Raw genomic sequence first — 25,970 nt, 5'->3', positions numbered from 1 at the left:
TCATAATAATCATACTATATATATATATATATAAGATCTTACAAATATACTCATTACTCATTCTGAAACTAAATCTACTAAAGTAATTCGATTGCACACAAACTCACAATTGAAAAGATAAAACCAAATTATGTCCCCCCCCCACCCCACCCAATAATAAGACGACAATCTCCCTTAACAAGTAGCAGTTATTGTTAAGCAATGATAAGTTTTAATAAATGCAATATTGGTTTAACTATAAAAAAATCTTTTAGTGTTTAATATTCACACCACATTTCTTGTCATAAAGTGTTGAGTGACTGATATTATGCCCTGTCAAATTAATAATAAAAATGTGACCAAACAGCAGAATAACAATATGATTTTATTAATTAGGTATAAATAAAGGAAATTTGCTTAGTCTGGTGAGGCAAATGAAATATGAATAATCAAACTAGTGAAATAGATATTGACTGATATCTTATTAAAATTTTATTTCTTATTAAAAATGCCTTATTTTGCATAATGAATTTTGGATTTTAAATTCATACCTAAATCTTTAAACTTGGATTTTAGAACTGCTAAAATATTTTATAATCATAAAAAATGCTGGTTTCGTGCTAGTCATGTTTTTTCCTGCTGTTCACCAAACTGTTCTAAACTTAGAGCAAATAAACCAGAAAACAGGGAGAGATGATTACTTAAAATGAATTACTGGAATGTGAAAACAAACCTGCCTTGTAACATCAGTGTGCCTTTTTCTTACCCATGCAAATTATGTTAAATTTGCAAGCTATTTGAAAATTCTAAAAAATATGCTTGAGTTTTGCTTTACCTATAATAATAACTCAGAATAAATAATTTTAGTGGCTTTTTTTGCAGAATTCTTCTAAAGAACATACTTAAGAGTTTTGCTTTATCAGTAATATATACATATGCACAATAACTCAGAATAAACAGTTTCAGTGTACAGTTAACTAAAAATCTGTGAAGTACTGTTGGATGAATGGAGCCAAAGTCTAAACTAATCAAATAAGCAGTAGCAAGGAACAAAAAAAAAAAAGTACTATTCTAAAAAGCAGACTCTGTTGATATACAGTCAACTCTTGCCTATAACAATTTATAGGAACTAAAGGAATAGTTTGTACTGAATTTGCTATTTGCCTGTAGAACAGAAGTAACGCAATGGGAGTTGGAATGGATTTACTCTCACTACAGCAAAGTATGTAAATACTACTACCAATCAAATCTTTTTTTTTTTTTTTTCAGTTAACATTTTTCAGTGTTTATTGAACATGTAAAATAAACAAATGTATGAGAAGTATTCCAAGTTTAACTGGAATAACTATAAGGTTCTAGATAAGTTATTTGGTGAAGCAAGCTTTTTTTTAATTAGCTACTGAAAAAATTAATACATTTTTGTTATAATTTAACTTCAACTTCTTATTAACAGCAGTAATCTTAAAATCTAATAAATGCAACAAAGTCAATTTTCTTGCTTTTGCATAAGAAATCTATTAGCTATGACTTGTGGGATAAATAGGAAAGCAAGAAGAACAGGGCATGAAGTAGTTTCTGATTTCAAGTTGTGTTTGGTATTTATTCAGTACTGCAACTACAAGAACATACTAATTATTATTGATCTCTGACTATTAAGTTATATGAAAGTGTGGAAAGTATAAATCATGTGATCTACATTATTATGCTGATTTATATTATATAAGGTATTTGCCACTTAATTTATTATCTGGCCTTGATCTACCAGATGCAAAATTTTAAGTCACATTAAACTAAAATCTTGAAATTTTACATCCTGAAACTGATTAAATTTCTCTATATACATAGTCTAGCTATATAATAGCCAATAAAGTATTAAGTTATTTCTTAAGAGAAATTATTGTTTTATTTTATTGTATAATTTCAAGACCTATTTTTTCTTTTTTAATATACAAATATGCCATATGCTGTCAATGAAGCTAAGAGTATAAAATGCATTTCATTTAATATCACTGCATAAGTTCTTTTCCAACCAAGATTTAATCAACTTGGCTAGCTTTCTTCTGTTACTCAAATTATAAACATTTTTGATAAATTATCATTTTAAGTTAGGATATCAAAATTCTATAGCAATTTAATAATGCACATAGAAATATGAAGAACTAAAATATATAGTATCTATATTGAACTGTACATCATTCCTTTCAGAGATCTCAAGATTCATTTAAAGGTAATGTTTTTGTTTGCTAAAACCCTTCTCTTTGATTATCCTCTGCAGGTCTATGGATTTCTTCTTGTAAGAAACAAACAGAATCTTTCCATGTACGTACATATGCATAAAGTAAACTGTACAGCACATATGTACATTTATAAAGTGTGGTCATTATTTGAATAACTGTGTGATGGAGGTACAGAATTAGCAGCTCTTGGTCCTCCTCCTTCCTCACTATCTGGAGGATGGCTATGGCAATCAGCTGGCCGAAGCACTTCTTCCACTGCAGGACAGTGAGCTCGTGGCCCTGGCTCTGGTGTGTATGTGAAGGTGAGTCCAGTAGAATAAATAATGCCATCGTTACGTACTAATGAAACCGGGACCTAATAAAAATAATTGTAAATCTATCAATAAGATTTTTTTTAAAAATGTATAATATTTTAATTATAGAAAGATGACTATTACCCGATGATGTAATCTCTGGATGTAGTGTGTTCATGTATTTTACGTTCAGAATATCAGCTCAACCTTTTATTTAATAAAAGTAGCAAAGTATGCTGCAGACTTATTTCACAAATGGAAAGTATTAGTATTATATGTACTTCCATATATGAAATGTAGAAAATACTATTTGAAATATGGATTGTCATATCCTGCAGAATTACTTGGAAGTAACTACAACAGTAACATTATCAGGAAATGAGATCTATAAGGTGTGGTCTCAATACAATTACAGAATTTTTTCAACTGGAAATATTTCTTCTTTATATATACAAGGTGTTGCAAAGAGAGAGAGAGAGAGAGAGGGGGGGGGATTGTCAAGGAAATTTTTTAAGAATATTACAGCATAGAAGTAATTTAATATTTCTGACATTTTAGTGAAGTCAATTGCTATCATCAGGGAACAAAGAGCAAATTGATATGTGCATAGAGGCCCTACACTACGCTGGGTAAGTGAGGCTAAAGCAGCAACTGAAAGTGAGCCCTAAAGTCCTGCTCCCTAGTGAGCTAGAGTTGGTGTTCTTGGGTGATGGGCTGAAGTTCTGAGGATGAGTGCTTCCTAAATTTGAGACACTTTCAGGTAACTAAATTGAGGCTTTCGTAGTTCTTTCAGGCTGTGAGGCAGATTATAGGAATAATTCATATTTATATTTGCTATGGTGGATTAAAGAGGCCTTTTTCCAGCATATCCTGTAGTGGGTGGCCAAAGCATGGTCAACAATTCTTGGGTAGCAGTAGGATGGAACCAGAAGTAGTCCTGCTAATTTGATTGTCTATGTAATTATAAGACATTAATTAACTGACTATATATAAATTACATAACAAAATTTAATATAAATCACTAATATTTTGTAATGAGATGCTCATCACATCAGAGTGAATCTACATGAGGCAAGAAAGAAATGAGAAGGTTGCAAAACGTTTCTCTTCTGCCGCTCTCTGGCCAGTCACATGGTACTATTAGGACTGTAGGACATTTCAGAATTTCATTAAATTAATGTAAGCCATAGCTGAAAAGCAGAGGAGAGCAAAGCTAGTTTCAAGATAATGTGCATGCATATAACAGTATTAACAATAAAATTACTAAGTTAAATTTTACTGCTAACGTTAAATTAGTATATTTAGATCTTGCAATTACAAAGGAAGTCATACTGAAACAAAAAATGAATCTTCATATACATGAACCTGGGAATATAACATTTTTCTTGACAAATCCTGAGGTTGTTGAGGCTTGAAAGCTGAGTATAAGAGATTAGTGAATTTCTTGATGTGATGACTTATTTTCTGATATTCTTTGGCTGCTGAAGTGTTAGAGATGTCTGAGAGGACCATCCAGAGGTCAGCATTCAGCATAGAGTGAATTTCTCTTCTAGTGCCTAAATAGCTTTATTGGCATCAGCAAGTAGAATGTGCAGTTGTATATGCAGAGAGCCTCTGGTGAAAGTCCAGCATAGGAAACCTCACACTCCAACACACTGGCAATGATCAGTTTCGAAGTCTCTTTGCTATTAACCAATGTCATACTTAAAGACACTTTAGAATCCTACCCTAGCTGAATTTCTTCTCAATATCTCAGTCTTGTTTAAGTTTCTGATAAACTATGGTTATTTCATTTGGCAAGGAAAATTCTATAAACAATTAGGTGATTCCTTTCTTTTAATGTTATATGGCAATCAGTATTAATGAATCATGTCGTGAGTGAACATAGTGGTAGATTTGAGCTGTGCTAATAAAAGTGTTTTTAATTAGTGTATAGTGTGGTTTTTATTGCAAATTGTGCTGCATTTTTTTTCAGTTTGGATACAAATATCCTTCAGTAGTGTTGTTGTTGGAATTTTTTTGTTGTTTACATTGTGTTTTGCTACTGGTTTGTTTGTACTGCTTCTGAAAATGGCATCCATAAAGAAACGCACATCAACGGCATGGAATGCTTCAGTACGAAGATGAATGCATTCCAAAAATTGGTATATGTATGCACCTATGAAAGATTTGTGGATTGGGTAAATGAGAAGAAGGAAAGCAATGTATGAAAAAGGAAAAGGAAAGATAGATTAGAGTGATTACAAATGGGAGCAAGTGTCAGGACTTGCTCCCATTTGTAATCACTTACAAATGGGAGCATAGTATAAGAGATAGCTTAGGCAAGAGTTAGTGCAAATGAAAAGCGAAATGAAACATCTGGAAGAGGATATTAAACATCTAAAGAAGAGATTGGCTGATGAGAATCAGGAGGAAGTTAGTATTACTATTATAAAAATTACAGACCTATATCACTACTCAGCAACCTCTTTAAACTCTATGAACGATTAATTTTGAATAGGCTACAAGCCCTAATTGAACCCATCTTATTGCTGAGCAGGCTGGCTTTAGACCAGGCAAATCCTGCACATCACAAATTCTCAACTCGCTCAATATATAGAAAATGGTTATGAGCAAAAACTAGCCACAGGAGTAGTCTTTGTAGACCTAACTGCAGCATATGATACCGTAAACCATCTCATACTCAGAAATAAAATATACAGAATAACTAGAGACTATCGCCTTGTCCTCCTGATCCAATCACTCTTGGAAAACAGACGCTTTTACATGGACCTTGGGGGTAGGAAGAGCCGCTAGCACCACCAAAAAAATGGCCTCCCCCAGGGAAGTGTGTTATCACCATTACTTTTCAACATCCGCATCAATGATCTGCCCATCTTTTCAGGAACTAGAAATTTTATCTATGCTGATGACCTTGCCATAGCTACTCAGTCAAAAAATTTCAAGTCCATTGAAACTACTCTATCACTTGCCTTAAATAGTCTAACTACATACTATACCAGCAATCAACTAAAACCAAACCCCTTGAAAACCCAGACTGGCCTTTTCCACCTTAACAATAAGGAAGCCAACAGGAAGCTACAGATTTCTTGGGAAGGCTCTAATATAGAACATTCCTGGAAACCAATCTACCTTGGTGTGACTCTCGATCGCACCCTCTCATATAAAACCCACATAGAAAAAACAAAGGCAAGTGAATGCAAGAAATAACATACCAAGAAAGCTCACTTCCTCCAAATGGGGTGCAGACCCTAGCACACTGAGATCTTCTGCCTTGGCCCTTTGCTATTCTTCTGCTGAATATGCCTACCCAGTATGGTCCAGATCTTGCCATGCTGAAAAACTTGACCCAGCATTGAATGAAAGCTGCTGCTTAATTACAGGATGCCTGAAACCAACACTATTAAAAGACCTGTATGCTTTGGCTGGTATTTGCACCCCTTCAATTCGAAGATCTGCATTCTCAGCTGATGAAAGAAGCAGACAAATGAATGATGAACGTCGCTGAAAAACTTGACCCAGCATTGAATGAAAGCCGCTGCTTAATTACAGGATGCCTGAAACCAACACCATTAAAAGACCTGTATACTTTGGCTGGTATTTGCACCCCTTCAATTCGAAGATCTGCATTCTCAGCTGATGAAAGAAGCAGACAAATGAATGATGAACGTCGCCCACTGTTCAGCCAGACCTCAGTGCCCCAAAGACTAAGATCTCGACATAGCTTCCTGACAACTGTTGAACTACCTAAAAACTCCCAGAGACAAGACTTCAACAATGGCTTGCACTATATCCTGAAAATAATACTGGTATTCCAACAGCTGAACATCTTCCACGTGGTGCCCACTTGGACTGGAATACTTGGAAAAGCCTAAGCAGACTCCGGATGGATGCTGCAGACAAAACCTCATCAAATGGGGCTACCTCACTGACTCAGACAATTGTGAGTGTGGGACAACCCAGTCCATGGAACACCTTCTTTCTTGTCCCTTTCTTCCATTGCCTTGTGCAAAAGAGAACCTTATATCCTGCACAGAAAGAGCAGTTGATTGTGCAAGATACTGGAGGAACATCTGACCAAAACTATACATATAAGTTATGTATAGTTTCCTTTTTTTCATATTTAATTATTATTCCCTGTATAATTCACCTACCAAATCGAAGCTAATCTCATTGTAATGTATCCTAATTTGTTGTAAATCATGTTGTACCACTTACTTACTACTGTACTACTTGTGTTTGGATACGAAATAAATAAAGTATTACTATTACGAAGAAAGATTCAAAGGATAGTCGTATATCATTGTATGGGGGGACTCGATCATTAAAGGTGTGATGATTAATAAAGTGCACAAAACCTGCTTTCCTGGTGGAATAATGAAGCTGATACATTGCAGAAAAGGAAAGACTAGCATCAAAATTAGTAGTAGTTGTGGGTACATATGACTAAGCTGGAGAAAAAAAGAACATTGATCGAGACGAGGAAGTTGTTGCGACAGGTAAAGAAGAATTGTTGTTGGAAACATAGTAGACATGTTGCTCAGATATGACAGATAAGAGGTAATGAATGGTAAGATGGCCGAGTTGTGCGAGGCAAAGGAGATCCAATTTGTAAATCTGTGGAGTAAATTTGAAGGAAAGTTGGAATGGTTTAAAGTTGATGGATTGCATTTGAAAGCAATTATTTTTGGGCATTTAGAAAGGCTATTGTTTTCTGAGTTTTGGCTCAAGATATTAATCCATTAAATGATCAGTCTACTTGAGAAGCAAGACAGCACAATTAAATGGATTGTACGATGAAAGGAAGATGGATATGAGGTTGAAGATGTGGTTGCAGCAGCACAAGGTGATGGAATGCATAAAGGTTAGGATGAGACAGGTAAGAATGGAAATGAGAGTCACGATCAAGGAAACCGGAGTGGTGAGACCAAAGAGAGAGGTGTGGTATAGCAGCTAGAATAGGGAATATTAGTGCTGGTAGAATTGCCTCAAAGACATGGGGATTGTTATGTTTGTACACAAATGTAAGGAGTATTCAAAATGAGAGTTGAGTTTGTTGTGTGTGGATTGAGTCAGTATGCCCGAAGATAATTGGAATGAGTGAAACTTTATTGTCTCAGGAGGATGTTGGGAATAGAAAAGGAAGGATATATAATTTTCCAGAAGGACAGAAATGTGAAAAGAGGGGAGGGGGTTAATGATTGCAGAGTGCATGCACTATGTCCACAAAGTGTGGATAATATAGTGCATGACCAGATTTTGAATCTGTATGAAGTTGAAAACAAGCTAGTATATCCGATAGGATGCTGTTACAGGCCAGGGAATGCAGAAAATACTGATTGTAAAATGTTCGGGCAAATTAGTTAGGCATGTAAAAAGAAAGTGAATCTGATGGGAGATTTTAATTACAGGAATATAGAATGGAAGGAGGAGATGGTGTATGGAAACAAGAAGAGCAAGTTTGTTGAATTTCTGAGAGATAAATATCTTAAGCAGCATGTGACTGAAGCAACTCGAGGCTTTAATGTTTTGGATTTGGTGATAACTTCACAAGATGTAGTTGTTAATGAGGTGTTGACACTGCTGTCAGTTGGTTAGAGTGATCACGAGATACTTGGTTTGGGAAGTGATGAAACAAGAAAAGATTACTGTCAAAAATGGATATATGTGTAACTATAAAGCAGGTGATTATAGGAAGCTCTGTAGTCAGTTAGCATCAGTATGTTGGGTAGATGAGCTCAGCGATAAAGATGTTGACATGGAAACTCACAAGGCAGTATCTGACATCATCATTTGCTATCTCCCCCCCCCCCTCCCCGGCTAATTACTTCAGGGAGACCTTTGAGGAGAAAGCTTTAGCCTCTGCCTCACATATTAATGTTTGGTTATACTGTGTAGACAATGTGTTCTCCATCTGGCCACAGCACTTGGACACTGAACAAATTTTTAACATATATAAACAACCAACATCCAAGGAGCCACATTTACTTCAGACTATGAAATAGAAAACAGAAGTCTCCACTTTATAGATTACATGTGAACTAGATGGATCCTTGGCATTCTCTATTTAAATTTAAAGAATGCTTATCCTTTGGGTGTGTATGTGTGCATGCATGCGCATGCATAGGTTTCTGTTTCTCCCCAATCCCCCACAGTATGGGATTATAAAACTCCTGCATAACATAGCAAAATTAATTAGTTCTGATAACAATGCCCTCAATGATGAACATTCACACATCTCCTTTGGTGATGACAGATACCAATTTAGATGGCAATCTAAATTGGTATCTGTTATCTGCTGAACTAAAGACCAGTCATAGTCCATAGATCTACTAGGTGTTGTTTACCAGGTGTCTTGCAATTGTAAACTATCCTACTATGGCCAAACAGGCAGTATCAGAATTGCTAAGCACAAGTATTACATCTAGTTAACCCTACTGCCACTCAAGACTTGCTGATCATTATTTGGATACCAACCACAGGATATGCAGAACAAGGCCACATCATTCCAGCATAGCAAATATAAATATGAGAGACTATGCCCAGAATTTGCTTCAATCTTAAAGAGTACCCAAACCTCAAAAAAATGGGTTACATGCAGTGGTGAGCTATGGGAATTTTAACAAAGGACTCGGCATCGTTGAGGGAAGAAAAAAAAAAAAAAGCCTAACTTAGCCCTTATAATACTTATATTGCGACTTTCTGGGATTCTGACAGATATGATAATTCCTGTAGGTTATCAATCATTAATGCTAGATCTTTTAAAAATTCCAAATTGAGAAGTCGGTGTAAAAAGCCCTTATATTTATCATTCGATGCAAAATGCTTGCATAAAGCTGGGTAATTTCTCCACAAAGCAAGAGCCATTCGTAAACTGCAAGCTGCACATCGTCGTCCAAACACACGGCCAATCTTTAAAATTTCGATACCAAGGTCTTTTGCAATTGTATTTAATTCTTGATTTTTTGGTGATTGATGATAAAAAGCATATAATTTATCCATATATATTTCAAAATGATTTATTTCTTTAATGTTTTTTATCAAATCACCTAATGCTAAGTGTAAACGATGAGTGCAATGCCAAATCACAATGTTGGGATATTTTTATATAAGTTTGATTGCAACACCTGATTTGTTTCCTAATATTACACTAGCTCCATCAGAAGAAAATGCAATGAAATGATTTTTTATATAGTTATCAGAAAATCCATATGAATTTAAAGTAGCAATTATGCTAGCATGTATATGTTCCACAGTGGTATTTTCTAGTTCTACAAGATTATTAAACAAGAAGAACAAGGGGCTCGCAAATTTGAGAAAAATTTTACAAAGGGCTCGCGCAAGCCCCTTATAGCTCACCACTGGTTACATGACACTGCCTCAAATGTGGGAAGCATTCATCCTCAGAACTTCAGTCCAACAACAATAAACCCATTCTAAGAGCCCACTGGGTGCGGGGGGACTTCAGGCTCACCTTTGGTTGCCTTCAGCTTCACTTAGTCAGTGTAATGCAGTGCCTATGCCCATATCAGTTTGTACTATGCTCTGTTATGATGGCAATTTGACTTTTCCAAAATATGGGTAATATTAGATTAAATATTAATTAAAATATTTAATTATGTTGTATTTTCCCTTTAACAAACTTACTTTTACTCCATTATAAAAAGTTACTAGATACTAAGGTATGACAATCTTCACAAAGCCATGCTACCCCTCAAAGTATCATGCTCTTATCCAACTTTTCAAGTACTTTTACCACAATTCCTGAGATACTACTTGGTCTATCAATATAATTTGCTACCACAGACTTAGATCCTCCGTTATGCAAAAGAATCATTTTGCCCTCCTTCCACTTCCTTGGGACTTTGCCAGAGCTGAGATTCAATTAAACAGCTTAGTCAATGGCATCACCAATCACAGTTACACCCACTCTATTCAAAAGATCTCACTCTTGTGTGTGTTTTCTGTTTTAATGTGAAAATTTATGAAAGGAGCTCATTTTGACAACATGGAGCATATGGAGAGAGAGAGAGAGAGGTCTATGAGAAAGCACTTGAAAAGTATTCCTGAAAAAAAACTTCCCAAATTGTTTCTAAGAGGAACATTTGAATTATGTAAGTTTACAGTTATAAATGCTTTACTGATGTAAATCGGGTAGTAAGCATATATAGTGGCTGTTCATATCAGTATTTGAACTTCATATCTCAGCTCTGGCAAAGTCCCAAGGAACTAGAAGGAGGGCAAAATGATTCCTTTGCATAACGGAGGATCTAAGTCTGTGATAGCAAATTATAGACCAATTAGTATCTCAGAAATTATGGTAAAAGTACTTGAAAAGTTGGATAAGAACATGATACTTTGAAGGATAGTATGGCATTGTGAAGGTTGATCATGCCTTTAGTATCTACTAACCTTTTATAATAGAGTAAAAGTAAGTTTGATAAAGAGAAGGCTATACTATGATACTGCTAAAATGTGCAAAGTTGTTTGACAGGATACCACTTGGAACTCTGTTACTCAAACTGCAACAAATGGAGATAGATATGAAACTGGTGATTTAGATAAAAGAGTAGGAAGAATCCATGAGAATGCAGGTGACCAATGGTGTACTGCAGGACACTGTGTTGGGACTACTGCTGTTTAATTTGTACATAAATGATGTAAAAAAATAATTTGAAGAGTGATATGCTGAGGATGCAAAGTTGGGTAGAGTAATAATTAATCAAGGTGATGTAGAGAACTTGCAGGATAACTTAAATACTTTGTCTGACAGTATAGGCAAAACACATAATGGATGTCAATTTAATGTGGAGAAGTCTAAAGTTATGCATTTTGGGATGCATAGATTACAAGCTGTGTCCCATATTGAGGGAACTGCATTCCAGAAAATTGAAACCAGGGATTTGGGGGTAGTTGAAGTTAAGCTACTGCTAAAGTAGCTAGGGTAGCTCACAGGATTACCCAGTTATTGAAGAACACACTGACAGCAGAGATAAGAAATTATCATTCCTCTTTATAAAGCACTGATATGGCCATGTATGGATTACTGTGCTCAGATCTGGTCACCTGGATTTCTTGGGGATGAGGAAGTTGTGGAGAGGAACCAGAGGCGCGTAGTCTATGGAATGCTCCTTATGAGGAAAGACTGAGAGTTTATGGATTGCAAAAGTTGGTTAAGAGGTGGGAAAAAAAAAAAAATGTGGGAGGGAATATGATAGAAACATTTAAGTTACTTAAAGGATTTTATAGGATTGAGTCCTATAAAAATGAACTTGTTCAAATGAAGTTGTTTCTGCAACTGGAATGGAATGCGGTTGCAGAGCTGACTGCAACTGGATGGGTCCACTGGTGGCAGATAGCGGATCACTTCCCCCCAGATATGGAGGACAGCTGCGAGATAAGTAGGATAATCTGACAAATAAGCATATCACCACCACATAGTATGGTGCTGATTTGGTGCACTATGCCACCGTTAAATAAGCATGCCCCTGAGGAGGTACTTGAATACAAACTGCAGTTGACTGTCCACCAAGTAAGAAGTACGATGTGGCTGCACAGGCATCTGGCTCCAGGTTAGGAATGGCCTCTGTTTGGTGGAGCAATGGCAGCCTGCACCAGTCCCTGGCTAGGAAGTGGTAACTTCTGACTACTAACCTCACCTTTGGGGTCCAAATGCCAACTATGGTATCCTGGACACTACAAGAAATAAGAATGCAGCATCAAAGTAGACATACCAGCTGAAATGCTGCCCAGGTTAACAAGATTCACATCAATAGCTTAGGCAGAAGGCTAAGTTTGAAAAGTTCACTGCAGTCTCCAAATCATTTCAATCACCTTAAAAATAAATTAACACAACCAAACAAGAATATTGGGAATTGACTGAACATTCTCATACCTTCTCTAGTTCAATATGGAGGGATTCACTAGATGAAAATCAGAGGTATTAAATTACATTCTTATTAGACACAAAGTAACACTGCCCTATAAGGAAATTCCTTTCCCCCCACAAGGTAATATTCATTATCCATTATCATTCCTGGCCACATTCTTTTCACTGATAAACTTGATGAAAGACATGGCCTGGCAATATATGCAAAAGCAAATTTGAAAAGAATTTCCAAATCTCTGGACAATTCACGAAGTGACTTTTTTTTTTTTGTTGGTAACACAATATGCTAGGGGGAGACAATAATGATTTCATTATTGTATCTACAGGCCTACAATTGACAGACTGAATGTTAGCAAACAACCTCTACCTTCTTTACAACAACAAGCAACATAGAACCTTTAAATCTGGAAGATGGAATTCAGAAACAACTCCTGATATGGAAGGAACCTCCCTCTCACCTCAACCTATCTTAAGTACTTTTCACCACAGCCAGCACAGACCCTGCCTAACTGGTGTAGGACTAATAATCCACAGAATAAACAGCTTCCCAATACTCTGATGGAATCTCAGGAAAGAAAACTGGCCAAACACCATCACCATAATTCCACCTACAGTTGATAACTATGAAAGATTCACTAAACTTTTCCAAGCATCTGGGAAGAAACACATCCTGAGAGAATTCAGAAAAATCTATGTACCATGCTTGCCATAACTGAAAGTAGTATTCTTTTGACAGAGTATGGACAATATAAACAATAGAATCATACAAACACTGCATCTGCTCTCTTCAGGTCTTTGGATGATGGTAGAAGAGCTCGCTGGCATGAAGAAACGAACAACCTCAACTTTACCAGATCAAGTTGCAAGACAGCTTGGTGACCGCTCTGTCGACAGGAAGACACCAACACTCCAAACAGGACTAAAGGAAAAGCAAACTAACAGTATTGCAAAAATCTTAGTACTTAACAACTAAACCCAAAATTCCCATAGTCACAAAAAAAAAGATCCATTGTCTTTATAAAAAAGTTTTCTTATCATGTCCTACATCTCATCTCATCAAACTCCAATCCAGATGAAATTTGAAATTGCCACTAATTACTTAGGTGAAATTATTATTTTTACGGGCGACTCGAGGGAGTTCTTAGACTCATCGAGGGAGGCCCTAAACATCATGTCCACACAACTATACGACATTCTCACAGTATCTATCATACCTTGCCTTGAACTCCAAGTGGCAAGGCAAGTTATCTATCATAACTTGCCTTGCCACTCACTGTCATAGCACCCACAACAGACTCCGGCAGCTTATTCTACTCATTTACCACTCTAAAAGTAAAGAACCCAGCTCTAACACCCTTGCTAACCACACTCTTGCCCAGTTTCCATAAGTATCCCCTAGTTCTCCCACCACCACCACCAGTTCTGATCTCAACAATATCCTCTGAATTAATCCTATAGAAATCCTTTAGCAATTTAAATGTCTCAATCATATTTCCCCTTTTCCACCTATCAACTAATTTCTGCAACCCACAAATCTTCAACCTGTTCTCATAAGGTTCATTCCATATACCTGGTATCATCTTGGTCACTTGTCTCTGGATCCTCTCCACCTCCTCCCCATCAAGAAGAAACCTAGGTGACCAAATCTGCGCACAGTAGTCGAGATGAGGTCTTATCAAGGCTCGGTACAGAGGTACAATAACTTGCTTGTCTCTGCTCGTCAAAGTATTTTTCAACAACCAAGTGAGTCGATGAGCTGATTTAGCCACTTTTGCAATGTGCCCCCTAAATTTCATCTCCCTATCCACCACCACTCCCAAGTCCCTGGCCTCATCAATCTCCTGGAATACAGTTCCACCAATGTGGTATACTGCTGCTAATCTTTTCACCCCAAAATGCATAACCTTACATTTTGTCACATTAAATTGACATCCATTCTCCTTAGCCTAGAACTCCAGTCTATTATTAGGTAGGACAATAGTGAATCCTGCAAGATTTTGACATCTTCTGCATTCACTATTGCCCTACCTAACTTTGCATCATCAGCGAACAAATGAACTGTTTCTCTTAGATCCTTGCCTATATCGTTAATGAACAAATTAAACAGCAGTGGTCCAAGAACAGAACCCTGCGGCACATGCCATCTTTTGGACTCTACTCCTGATATCTCTGATATCAGGAGTAGAGTCCAAACTACAACATATGGGAATGGATATAGGGTTGGTGAGATGGATAGGTGGGTGGTTGATGGAGAGATATCAGAATTCCATGCGGTATCCTGTCAAATGCCTTAGCCAGGTCCAGCAGTATCACTGTAAACCCATTACCCTTATCCAGTTGTCGTCACTGTGTTATAAAACTGAGGCATGATCTACCCTTCACAAAGCCATACAGTATCCCCGTACATATCCCATTTTCATCAATCCATTCCTGTATTTTTCCCTTGACTACTTTCTCCAAGACCTTGACAATGACTCCTGATATGCTAATCAGTCGGTAATTTGCAACATTAGTCTTGGATCCTCCTTTATGCATTGGAACTATTTTCCCCTCTTTCCACACCTTCGGGACTAAACCAGACCCAAGCCTCAGATCAGATTAAATAACATGGTCAAGGGCACTGATAATTCTTTAGCTGCTTCACGTAAGACCCGTGCCGGTATGCCATCCAATCCCACAGATGTATTCATATTAAGGTTCTGTAATAGACTATTCACCTCCACTTCATTCATCACAATTCCCGTATAAACTAATGGTTCCTTCATTTTTTCAATGTCACCACCTGGATGATATACTCTTGCAAAGTGCTCACTCAGTAATTCCACTATATATCAATGCAGAACTCAAATGAACTAAAACAGGTAAAGCTCCTAGCATTGACAGCATCCTTTCAAACTTTCTTACTCACCTTGGCCCCACAGCAAATTCCAGGCCATCTAATTTCTTCCTCACAATAATACAATGGTACATTGAGATACGAGTTTAATTCATTCCATGACCGACCTCGTAAGTCAAAATGCTCATATCTCAAATCAATTTTCCCCATTGAAATTAATTCGTACCAGCCCCCAAAAAGCCACTCCAATTTTTTTATAATAATGTATTTATAATGAACAAATATTGTATACAAACAAAATAAAACCAAATACTGTACATACATACATACATATAAAAGAGAATCTAAAGAAATAAACAGATGTTGGCGGAGCCGATTAGCGTATGGTATTAATTTTTTCTTTCACTTCACTTTTGCTTAACTTAATTTTCTTCTTCACTAGTTTTTTTTTTCTTTTTTGTCACGCTTTCGTCACTTTCATCCGCAGGGCATTTCAATAGAAACTTGTCCAAGGAGCTTTATTTCTTCCTCCCTTTTAGAATGTTTCTGAAATGAGTTAGGCAAATGTCATTAAATAGCGCCACTGCACGACCAGTTGCAACTTTTTCAGGGCGTTTCTTTTCAATAAATTCTGAAACTTTTTCCCACATTGCCAACACTTTCTTTATCTCACTTGAAGAGATAACCTCCTCTGCCTCTGCGGTTGTACCAATCTCCTGCAGAACTGCTGTATGTTGCTGCATGTGTATTTCCATCAACTCCTCTGTCATCAGTTCCTCGGAATGTGCGCCGACAAAGTCTTCGATGTCTCCCTCATCCACCTCCAGGCCCATGGACTTTCCGAGGGACACAATCTCCTCCAGCACTTCCTGTTCAGGCCTAAATCCTTCAAAGTCCCTTTCAGTCTCAGCCTACAGCTTTTTCCATGCAGAGGTCAAGGGCCTTTTCGTAACACCCTGCCAGGATATATAAATAATTTTGAGGCATATGACAATGTTGTAGTGGTCCTTCCAGAACTCTCGAAGGGTGAGGTTTGTGCTCTCCGTAATCTCAAAGCAGCGTCGGAATGTGTGTTTGGTAAAACGTTTCTTGAAATTGGAGATCACCTGTTGGTCCATGGGCTGTAGGATAGGGGTGGTGTTGGGTGGAAAGTAGAGAACCTTTATAAAGCTGAACTCCTCGAGGATGTCATCCTCAAGATTTGGTGGGTGGGTGGGCAGGAGCATTGTCAAAGACGAGTAGGGCTTGCAGGGGTAAGTCATTGACCTCGAGGTATTCCTTAACGGCAGGACCAAAGACCAAGTTGATCCACTGCACAAAAAACTGCCTGGTGACCCATGCCTTTGGATTTGCCCTCCACATAACCTGCAGTTTTTCTTTTAAAACCTTATGTGTCTTGAAGGCTCTGGGGTTTTCTGAGTTGTATACGAGCAGTGGCTTGATCTTGCAGTCGCCACTCGCATTTGCACACAGTGCGAGGGTCAACCTATCCTTCATGAGCTTGTGACCTGGCATTTTCTTTTCTTCTGCCGTTATGTAAGTTTTGCTTGGCATCGTCTTCCAGAAGAGCCCTGTCTCGTCACAGTTGAAAACTTGTTGGGGGATGTAACCTTTGGCTTCAATCAATTCAGCAAAGGTTTTTACAAATTCCTCAGCTGCCTTAGAATCAGAGCTCGCTGCCTCACCATGCCTGACAACGGAGTGAATGCCGGTCCTTTTTCAGAAATTTTCGAACCACCCACGACTGGCTTTGAACTGCTCTTGTGAAGCCTCCTGTGCTGAAGTATCTGGGGTCTGCTGCAGCAAATCTGCGTAAATGGCTCGTGCCTTCTCGCAAATTATAGTCTCTGTCACAGTGTCTCCTGCAAACTGCTTCCCTGTCAACCAAAAAATCAGCAGGTTCTCCATCTTTTCATGGACAGAGTTGCGTAGCTTTGAAATAATTTTAACGCCCTTACCTGGAGTTATAGCCTTTATTGAGTCCTGCTTCAGAATAGTACATATCGTAGAAGTAGTGCGATTGTACTGAGTTGCCAAGTCTATTACTCTTACGCCTTGCTCATGTTTCTCTATTATCTCATGCTTTAATTCCATGGATATCACCTTTTTCCTTTTCTCACCACTGTTCTTTACACTCACTTTCTTTGGACTCATGGTTATATGAAAAAATTAGCTAAATAACTGTACATACAAAAAAAAAAAAAAAAAAAAAAAACTCAACATGACTGAAATGCTTCTGCGGTGAGGTAAACGTGAACTGAACGACACACAAGACTCGACCTAGTGATGGCTCGTATCTCAAAAAACTCATATGTTGGGGCACTCATATCTCAAGGTACCACTGTAAATGATGAATGGCTTCCAAAACTTTGGCACGAATCAAAGATAATATTCCTGCCCAAGCCAACTGATGACCCTAATAACTATCATCCTATAGCATTATTCTGCATTCTTTACAAATTTTTTGAAAGGATTATCCTCTCTAGAATTTCTCATAAAATGGAAGCCATCTGGTGTGGAGTTTGTGGACGTGTGGAGTGACTTTGATGGGTGAAAGGACTTATACAAGATGGATGGTTTGCATCTGAACAGATCCACTTTCACTTCATTGCTGAATGAAGTGAAAGTGGATGTGCAGAATCAGGGAAACTAGAGTTATTGGGGGGGGAATGGATATGCAGGCATCAGTGAGGCAGTTGAGTGTAAGAATGTGTATAATATGCCCGAGCTTCTTTAAATACAAAGGACAACAAATCAGAATGGGATAATTAGTATAAGGCATCAAGATAATGGTGGGACTAACAGGCTTCTGCACTTCATGTATACTAATGCCAGGAGTATTAGGAACAAGAAGGAAGAATTTTTAGCCTTGGTTGGCTCTTCCTGGCCACAGGTTATTGGCATTAGCGAGACATGGCTGACAGAAGATGATATAGTAAGTGGGATAGAATGTGAAGGGTATAGTGTGTTCAGGAGGGATAGAGAGAAAACAATGGAGAGAGGAGTGTTATTGATGATAGCTGATGAACTGCAGCCAAGGAGAATAGAAGTTGAACTGCAGGATAGTGAAAAGAGCACATTTGAGGCTATTTGGTGTGAGATTGAGACTAGCATAAAAAAATATACAGTTAGGTGCTGCCATAGACCAGGTCATGGAATAGATCAGTGGTTCTTAACTTTTTCGAAGTCACAGAACACTTTTAATTATAACAAAAAGTTGGGGAACACCAAAAGCTTATTGGCATTTGCAGATTTCAGCTATATCAGGTATAATAAATGATATAGCTATCCTCACCTCTTTGTCTATGTTATAAGTCTTTAAATTTTTAGTTTTTTTATTGGTTAATACAGTCATATTCCGACTTACACGAATCAGTGAGTTACGCGGTTTCTTATATATACGTATTCCCGTCCCGCTTCACTTTCAGGCACCGGCTGCATTCGCCAGTGTCGCCCATGCTGTGAACAAGCACTGATTTTCATAGTCTACAAACCTTGCGATTGTTTAATGTTATGTTCTTGATAAAAATTTTATCACATAAAAAATAATAATGTCGTCCAAAAGAAGCAATTCCGATTCTTCTACAGCTAGCAAGAAAAGAAAAACATTGACTTTGGAAACAAAACTCAACATTATTATGGATTTTGAAAGCGGAATGAAAATTTGTGAGTTAGCAAAGAAGTTTGATCTACAGGAATCCACAGTAAGAACAATCATAAAAGAAAGGTTTACAGATTTTGGAGGACATAGATTCTAACGAGGAACGAATTGTAGCCACGAGGCAAGGAATAAAAAAATCATTAGCTTGCTATGAAGAAATTTTGCGTGACAAGAAAAAGACATTATGCCATCAGACGAATCTATTAGATTTTATGAAGACATCGAAATAACTTTCTTTTTTTTTATGTACGAAAAACTACAATTATGATTATATTTCTTAAAAAATATGCATGTGTTTTTGTGAACCTTTGGTCCCAATTGTATGTTTGTATATATAAATTACATGCAAAATTATACCCCGAGTTACGCGCTTTTTGTTGGTCCCACCTACCGCATAACTTCGGGATTTTACTGTATTGAGAAACCGAGGTCACATAAATATGATGTTGAAAACTGTAACAAAATTTTCAGTGCTCTTGTGGAGAATGCTGGGTATTCGGCTTGGACAAAAATCCTCAAGAGATATTTCAGAGAATTTCACATTTAGAGTACGATCCGTTGACAAGGTAACTAATTGTTCTTCTCCTTGTGACGAAAATTCACAACTCGATGTATCAGCTGTGCCAAATGGATTTTATATCCAGTCATAATTGTGTGTATTTAAGAAAGGAAAGTAACTTGAAATCTTTTCTTCCAATACTGTTAAATGTTCTCTTTTAATGGAAATAATTCACTCGACATTTTTATTATAGAGCGAAGAAAACATATCTACTGTATTTTTTCTGATATGCAGTTTTTCCACCGAGATACTTTTTTCTGAAAAGCTGACAGTTTGTCAATGGATGTCAAAATATTTTCAATGTTCCCTTGGATAATTGTATTAACACTAAGTTCTCTAGAGCACTAAAATTGATTCACTATTTCGTTTTCATTAATGGAATGAACGAATCGCAGTATATGGCTTTATCGCTAATGTCAGTGGACTCGTCAATTTGTAAATCAAAATGTTGTTTTGGTAGTTTACTGGCAACTGCTTTCTCAATATATATATCATCTGACATATCTTTAATTTTATTTTTTATTGTATTGTCCGAATGAGGAATTTTCATAATTTCCTTTTTCACGTCGTCGCCAAACATAATGTTTACTATTTCACAACATGTTGGTTTAAAGTCCCTATGCTTTTTCTTTCATCTCAGGTCTTAGGCTTCCTTCTGGAGTGTCTTGCTTCAGCTGCATCTCGTCGGGAAATTCGCGGGAAATTTGGACTGCAATTTTCCGGTACTTGAAAAGCTTAAGTAGATCTCCCGCTGCAATGACATCTGACCGAAACTGCTTCGGGTATTTACATCGGCTGTTCTCTCGTCATTCCCATTCTTCTCCTCTGGCACGGGTTCGCCATAACGGCCAGTCCTCTGGATCCTACTGCCAGTATTTTTGCCTTTAACTACCGACTTCTCTGCCTCTGACTGCCGCCTCCGATGTTCGGCTCAGTCCCTTTTTATTTCACGTTTTCAGGGCCTTGCACGAAGGGCTCTAACCCTGAAGAATTCGTCAGGACTCCTTGATCTTCTGTTAAGCCCGACCTGTCCTTTCTTCTCCTCCGTGCACTCCTTTAATCCTGTCAAGGAGTGGAAACTTGTCTGAACCTTGCCGATCTCTTTGACACTGACTTTGAAGGTGTTTATATACAGAGCTCGCAAACAACTTTCTTCTGCCCTTATACAGAGCTATTATACAAAGTTCCAGTGGCAAAGCATTGCCTCTGTTTTTGACATTCTAGAAATTTTTGTTAAAGCAGTAAGTACAGTCAATTTCCATAGGGTGATTTACATTAATATTTAGCATAAAATATATAGAGACATACAGTTATTTTTGTAACAATCTCATGAGACTTAACCTCTGTAAAAATCGATGTAAAGAGCTTTGGTATTTCCAAGCTACATCGAGTTTTACAGAACCAATAGCTTATATGGGAATTGAGGTGAATGAAATGGAGGCAAATAGTATATTACAAAACCTTAATGTGAATACATCTGTGGGATTGGATGGTATACCAGCTCGGGTCTTACGTGAAGCAGCTAAAGAATTGTCATGGCCCTTGACTATTTAGTTTAATTTGAGTCTCGGGTCTGTGCTTGTCCCTAGGGTGTGGAAGGAGGGGGAAAATAGTTCCACTGCATAAAGGAGGTTCCAAACTGCTGTTGCGAATTACCGACCGATAAGCATATTAGGAGTCGTTGTCAAGGTTTTTGGAAAAAGTAGTCAAGAGAAAAATACAGGAATAGATAGATGAAAATGGGATACTGTATGGGGAACAGCATGGTTTTGTGAAGGGCAGATCACGCCTCAGTAACTTGCTCATGTTTTATAACATAGTGACAGCTGAACTGGATAAGGGTAATGGGTTTACAGTGATACTGCTGGACTTTGCTAAGGCCTTTGACAGGATATCACATGAAATTCTAATCAGTAAACTGCAGCATATGGGGATGGATATAGGGTTGGTGAGATGGATAGGAGGGTGGTTGATAGAGAGATATCAGAGAGTAGTTTATTCAGGAGTAGAGTCCAAAAGACAGCCTGTGACTAGGGATGTGCCACAGGGTTCTGTTCTTGGACCACCACTACTATTTAATTTGTTCATTAATGATATAGGAAAGGATCTGAGAGGAAGTGTTCATTTGTTTGCTGATGATGCAAAGTTGGGTAGAGCAATGGTGAATGTACATGATGTCAAAATTTTGCAGGATTATTTGGATAGATTGGAGGACTGGGCTAAGGAGAATGGATGTCAATGGAGAATGGATGTGGCAAAATGTAAGGTTATGCATTTTGAGGTAAAAAGATTAGCAGCAATATATCACATTGGTGGAACTGTACTCCAAGAGATTGACAAGGCCAGGGATTTGGGAGTGTTGGTGGATAGGGAGAGTTGAAGTTTAGGAGGCACATTGCAAAAGTGGCTAAATCAGCTCATGAAATCACTTGGTTACTGAAGAATACTTTGACGAGCAGATACAAGCAAATTATTTTTCCTCTGTATGATGGGGAGGTAGGATCCAGAGGCGAGTGACCAAGATGATAGCAGGTCTATGGAATGAACCTTATGAGAACAGGTTGAAGATTTGTGGGTTGCAGAAATTGGTTGATAGGCAGAAAAGGGGTGATATGATTGAGACATTCAAATTACTGAAGGGTTTCTATAAGATTAATTCAAAGGATATTTTTCAGAACAGGACTGGTGGTGGGTGGACTAGGGACCATCAATGGAAACTGGTTAAGAGTGGTTAGCAAGGGTGTTAGGAACTAGGTTTTTTACTTGGAGAGTGGTGAATGAGTGGAATAAGCTGCCAGAGTCTGTTATGGGCACCATGACTGTGAATGGGTTCAAGGCAAAGTATGATAGATACTGTGTGGATGTTGAATAGTTGTTCTTGACATGATGTCAAGAACAACTATTCAACATGATAGGGCCTCCCTGAAAGAGTCTAAGGACTCCTTGGAGTTGCCCGTAATAATAATAATAATCTTACTAAGTGAACAGGCTGGGTTTAGGCCTTGCAGAAGCAGTTGCAATCGGGTACTAGCTCTCACAACCCATATAGAAGCTGAATACCAGAAGGGTTTAAAACAAGTACTGCCTTCATCGAACTAACATCAGCTTATGACACCATATGGAAGAAAGGTTTACTGTATAAAGCAGTTAAAAAAAACAATCAAGTGCCCAAAACACTAAAATTACTAGAACAAGCGCTCTTCCATAAGAAAATAAAGATTCATCCAAATTCACAAAAAAGCGGAACATTTATTTTACAAGATGGATTATCACAAGGATCTGTCCTCACCCCAACTTTATTCAACCTGTACACAAGTGATACCCCACCAACAGCTAGTCAAACGTTTTTCTATGCTGATGACATAGCTATTGCCACCCAAGAGCACTTTCCGAGGCCTTGAGGAAACACTGAGCAAAGATCTGAGCTCACTACAAAATTACTTTCAATATTGGGGACTATATCCTAATTCCAGCAAAACTGTTGTTTCTGCTTTCAACATAAATAACTATGAGGCGCATAGAAAACTAAAAACAAACATCTGCTACAGGACTCTAATCCATGAAAATAACCCATGTTACCTTGGTTCACACTCAACCATAGTCTAACTTGCCAAAAACATTTGGAAAAAGCCAAGTTAAAATATCTGCCAGGAACAACATCAAACAAGCAAAGAGGGCACAACTTGGGGTTGTAACAGCTCGACTCTTAGAACAACAGCCTTGGCTCTAGTCTTCCCTGTTCCAGAATACTGGTTGCAGTTTGGAGCTGAAGTCACCATATACTCTTGTAGACACACAACTTAACAATGAGAACCATTTCTGGTACCTTAAGATTTACTCCTCTCCCATGGTTACCTGTTCTTTCTCACATCACTCCTCCATACTTCAGAAAAGAAGCAAAGAAAATCAGAAATAACATGTATCATCCTACTCATCACGATATCTCTTCACCTCCAGCATTTAAGGTGTGCCACCTTGCCTCCAGATCCCCCATATAGCTTGTGGAATTACCAGATGTGGTACCCAGGCCTGATGGAGAAGATGCTAGAATAAACTATACAACATATACACGAAAACGTAAGGTAAAAGTATTATTTATTAAATAATATTTAATATATTTCAGTCTGAAATTAACAGATCATCAGTGTCTTAAAATAAACAGCTGTTACAAGGTAGAATGCAAACAATTAATTTATTTGAAATAGAACAAGCTGCATGATGTTAAATCGCCAATAGCATTATGCTTTCACTGAAGAAAAGGTTAATCATAACAGTGTAAAATAAATTGCATAGATGCAAATGTGTGTATATATAATTTGTTGAAACTTTTTTACCTTGTTCTATTATTCATTAAAGATACCAAAAAATTATATACAGGTATCCCTCGATTAATGCGATTAATTAATCCCTCAATGTTACCGCGTATATAAAAATTGCGTTAATCAAATCTAATAATCAATGGTAAAAATTACAATTCATCCGTGATCGATTACTGTATTAATAATTCGTTTTATGTGGTACTCTTTTAGGAAAGATAAAAAATGAATGCAAAGTAAATGTTTAATAAATGCTTATACCTACATTATTTACTGTAATTTTTTTATCAAAAGAAGTTATCAAGAGTCGTTTGAGCAGTTTTAGTTTGTTTTTTCTTATCGGCATAAATTCCATGATAACAAGCAAAATGACTCTCCATACTTTGACAAACAAGCAAAAAAAACATAAAGAAAAAACACTGCAAATATAATACATGGTACAAATGAAGTGGATATTGAATCCAACATTATTTCAAAGCCAAATAGAGAAACTAAAAGTTTCGACGGAGGCAAGCATAAATAACCTTATGGGCAACTCGTACTAAACGTGGAGTAAGCTCCAGATCACTTTCCTTAGTATTTTCCATAAGTGTAAAGCACATCTCCTAGAGGACATGTATGATAAACAAGTCTTTAGCTCTCTATTGTAATACATGATGGTTTATTTTCAGTTACAATCTAAAATTATTGAACAAAGAATAAAAAAAACAAACTAACAACTAAACCATACTATACTGACATCGGTGATCGCGGTATCCCTCAGATACAATTTACTGTCAAATATCACAAACCTTTACATAACATGTATTAAACCAAACTGACAGCAAAAAACAGTGCAGAATATCACTCATAACATATGAATGCACAGCTACTCATGACCTCCAAGCGATACAATGAATTGTGTAAGAATATTTATATTAAACATTTTGCTTGTACCTGCCAGATCAGCTGCGAGCTCCTCAGGGTTAAAGGCGCGTTCAAAACTCTTATTGCGTATATCAAGGGATTGCTGCAATTAATTTCACCACGATAATCAAATCCGCGTTAAGCAAGGGATACTTGTCCTTGGATTTAATCCTTTACTCAAGGAAGCAAACAATGTTTTGCACGTGACATATATTCATGTCTGAACTGATGGGACCTCAATAAAGGTCAAAACCATCTGGGTAGTGGCCCTTCGTATTATGCATAGCATTTTACACTTCTTATTCATTTTACACTCAAGCAAAGAGTGTGTGCTTTTGCATTAGGGGATACATATTAAAGCAAGTAATGTGAAGTCATTAACCTCTACATAAACAAGTAGCTCAAACATGAATATATTTCATGCACAAAACATTGTTTTGCTTTCTTCGGTAAAGGTTTAAAACCAAGTACAGTCATACCCCGAAGTTACGCGGTAGGTGGGACCAACAAAAAGCACGTAAGTCGAATTCACGTAACTCGGGTATAATTTTGCATATAAACATACAAAATATTAGTTAATTGGGACCAAAGGTTTAGAAAAACACATATATTTTTTAAGAAATATAATCATAATTGTAGTTTTTCGTACATAAAAAAAAAGAAAGTTATTTCGATGCCAATGGTTTCATAAAATCTAATAGATTCGTCTGATGGCATAATGTCTTTTTCTTGTCACGCAAAATTTCTTCATAGCAAGCTAATGATTTTTTTTATTTCTCACCTTGTGGCTACAATTTGTTCCTCATTAGAATCCACATCCTCCAAAATCTGTAAACCTTTCTTTTATGATTGTTCTTACTGTGGATTCCTGTAGATTGAACTTCTTTGCTAGCTCACAAATTTTCATTCCGCCTTCAAAATCCTTAATAATGTTGAGTTTTGTTTCTAAAGTCAATGTTTTTCTTTTCTTGCTAGCTGTAGAAGAATCGTAATTGCTTCTTTTGGATGACATTATTATTTTTTATCTTGATAAAATTTTTATCAAGAACATAACATTAAACAATCGCAAGATTTGTAGACTATGAAAATCGTGTGTGAATGGAGACCACGTGAAACGGTTCTCCTTGATTTCTGATGACTTGATATTGTCCCATAAGACTGGATGAATTGAATTAGCATTAGAGAGAGCTTAGTGTACCAGTTTCAACTCTCTACCTGTGTCATTCAGTTGGAGGCATTTGTCTGAATAACACGTGGTAAACTAGGTGACTGTAATGTTAAAAATTGAGTACCA

General features: G+C 37.2%; 1 protein-coding gene across 1 annotated transcript in view; it reads right to left on the bottom strand.

The window, feature by feature from the left end:
• Positions 1 to 269: 269 nt before the first annotated feature.
• The window catches only part of LOC150097449 (recombining binding protein suppressor of hairless-like), a 419,037-nt gene continuing 393,336 nt past the window's right edge, over positions 270 to 25,970 (bottom strand). Inside the window, exon 15 of the mRNA XM_090407702.1 lies at positions 270 to 2,571. Coding sequence (XP_090263828.1) covers positions 2,344 to 2,571 — 228 coding nt within the window. The 3' untranslated portion in view covers positions 270 to 2,343. The remainder of the gene's footprint in view (positions 2,572 to 25,970) is intronic.

Source organism: Typopeltis vanoorti, chromosome 17 (assembly GCF_054136105.1).
Source record: "Typopeltis vanoorti isolate ZY-2024b chromosome 17, IOZ_Tvanoo_1.0, whole genome shotgun sequence".
NCBI lineage: Eukaryota > Metazoa > Arthropoda > Arachnida > Uropygi > Thelyphonidae > Typopeltis > Typopeltis vanoorti.
This window is presented reverse-complemented; position numbering and strand designations above follow the sequence as displayed.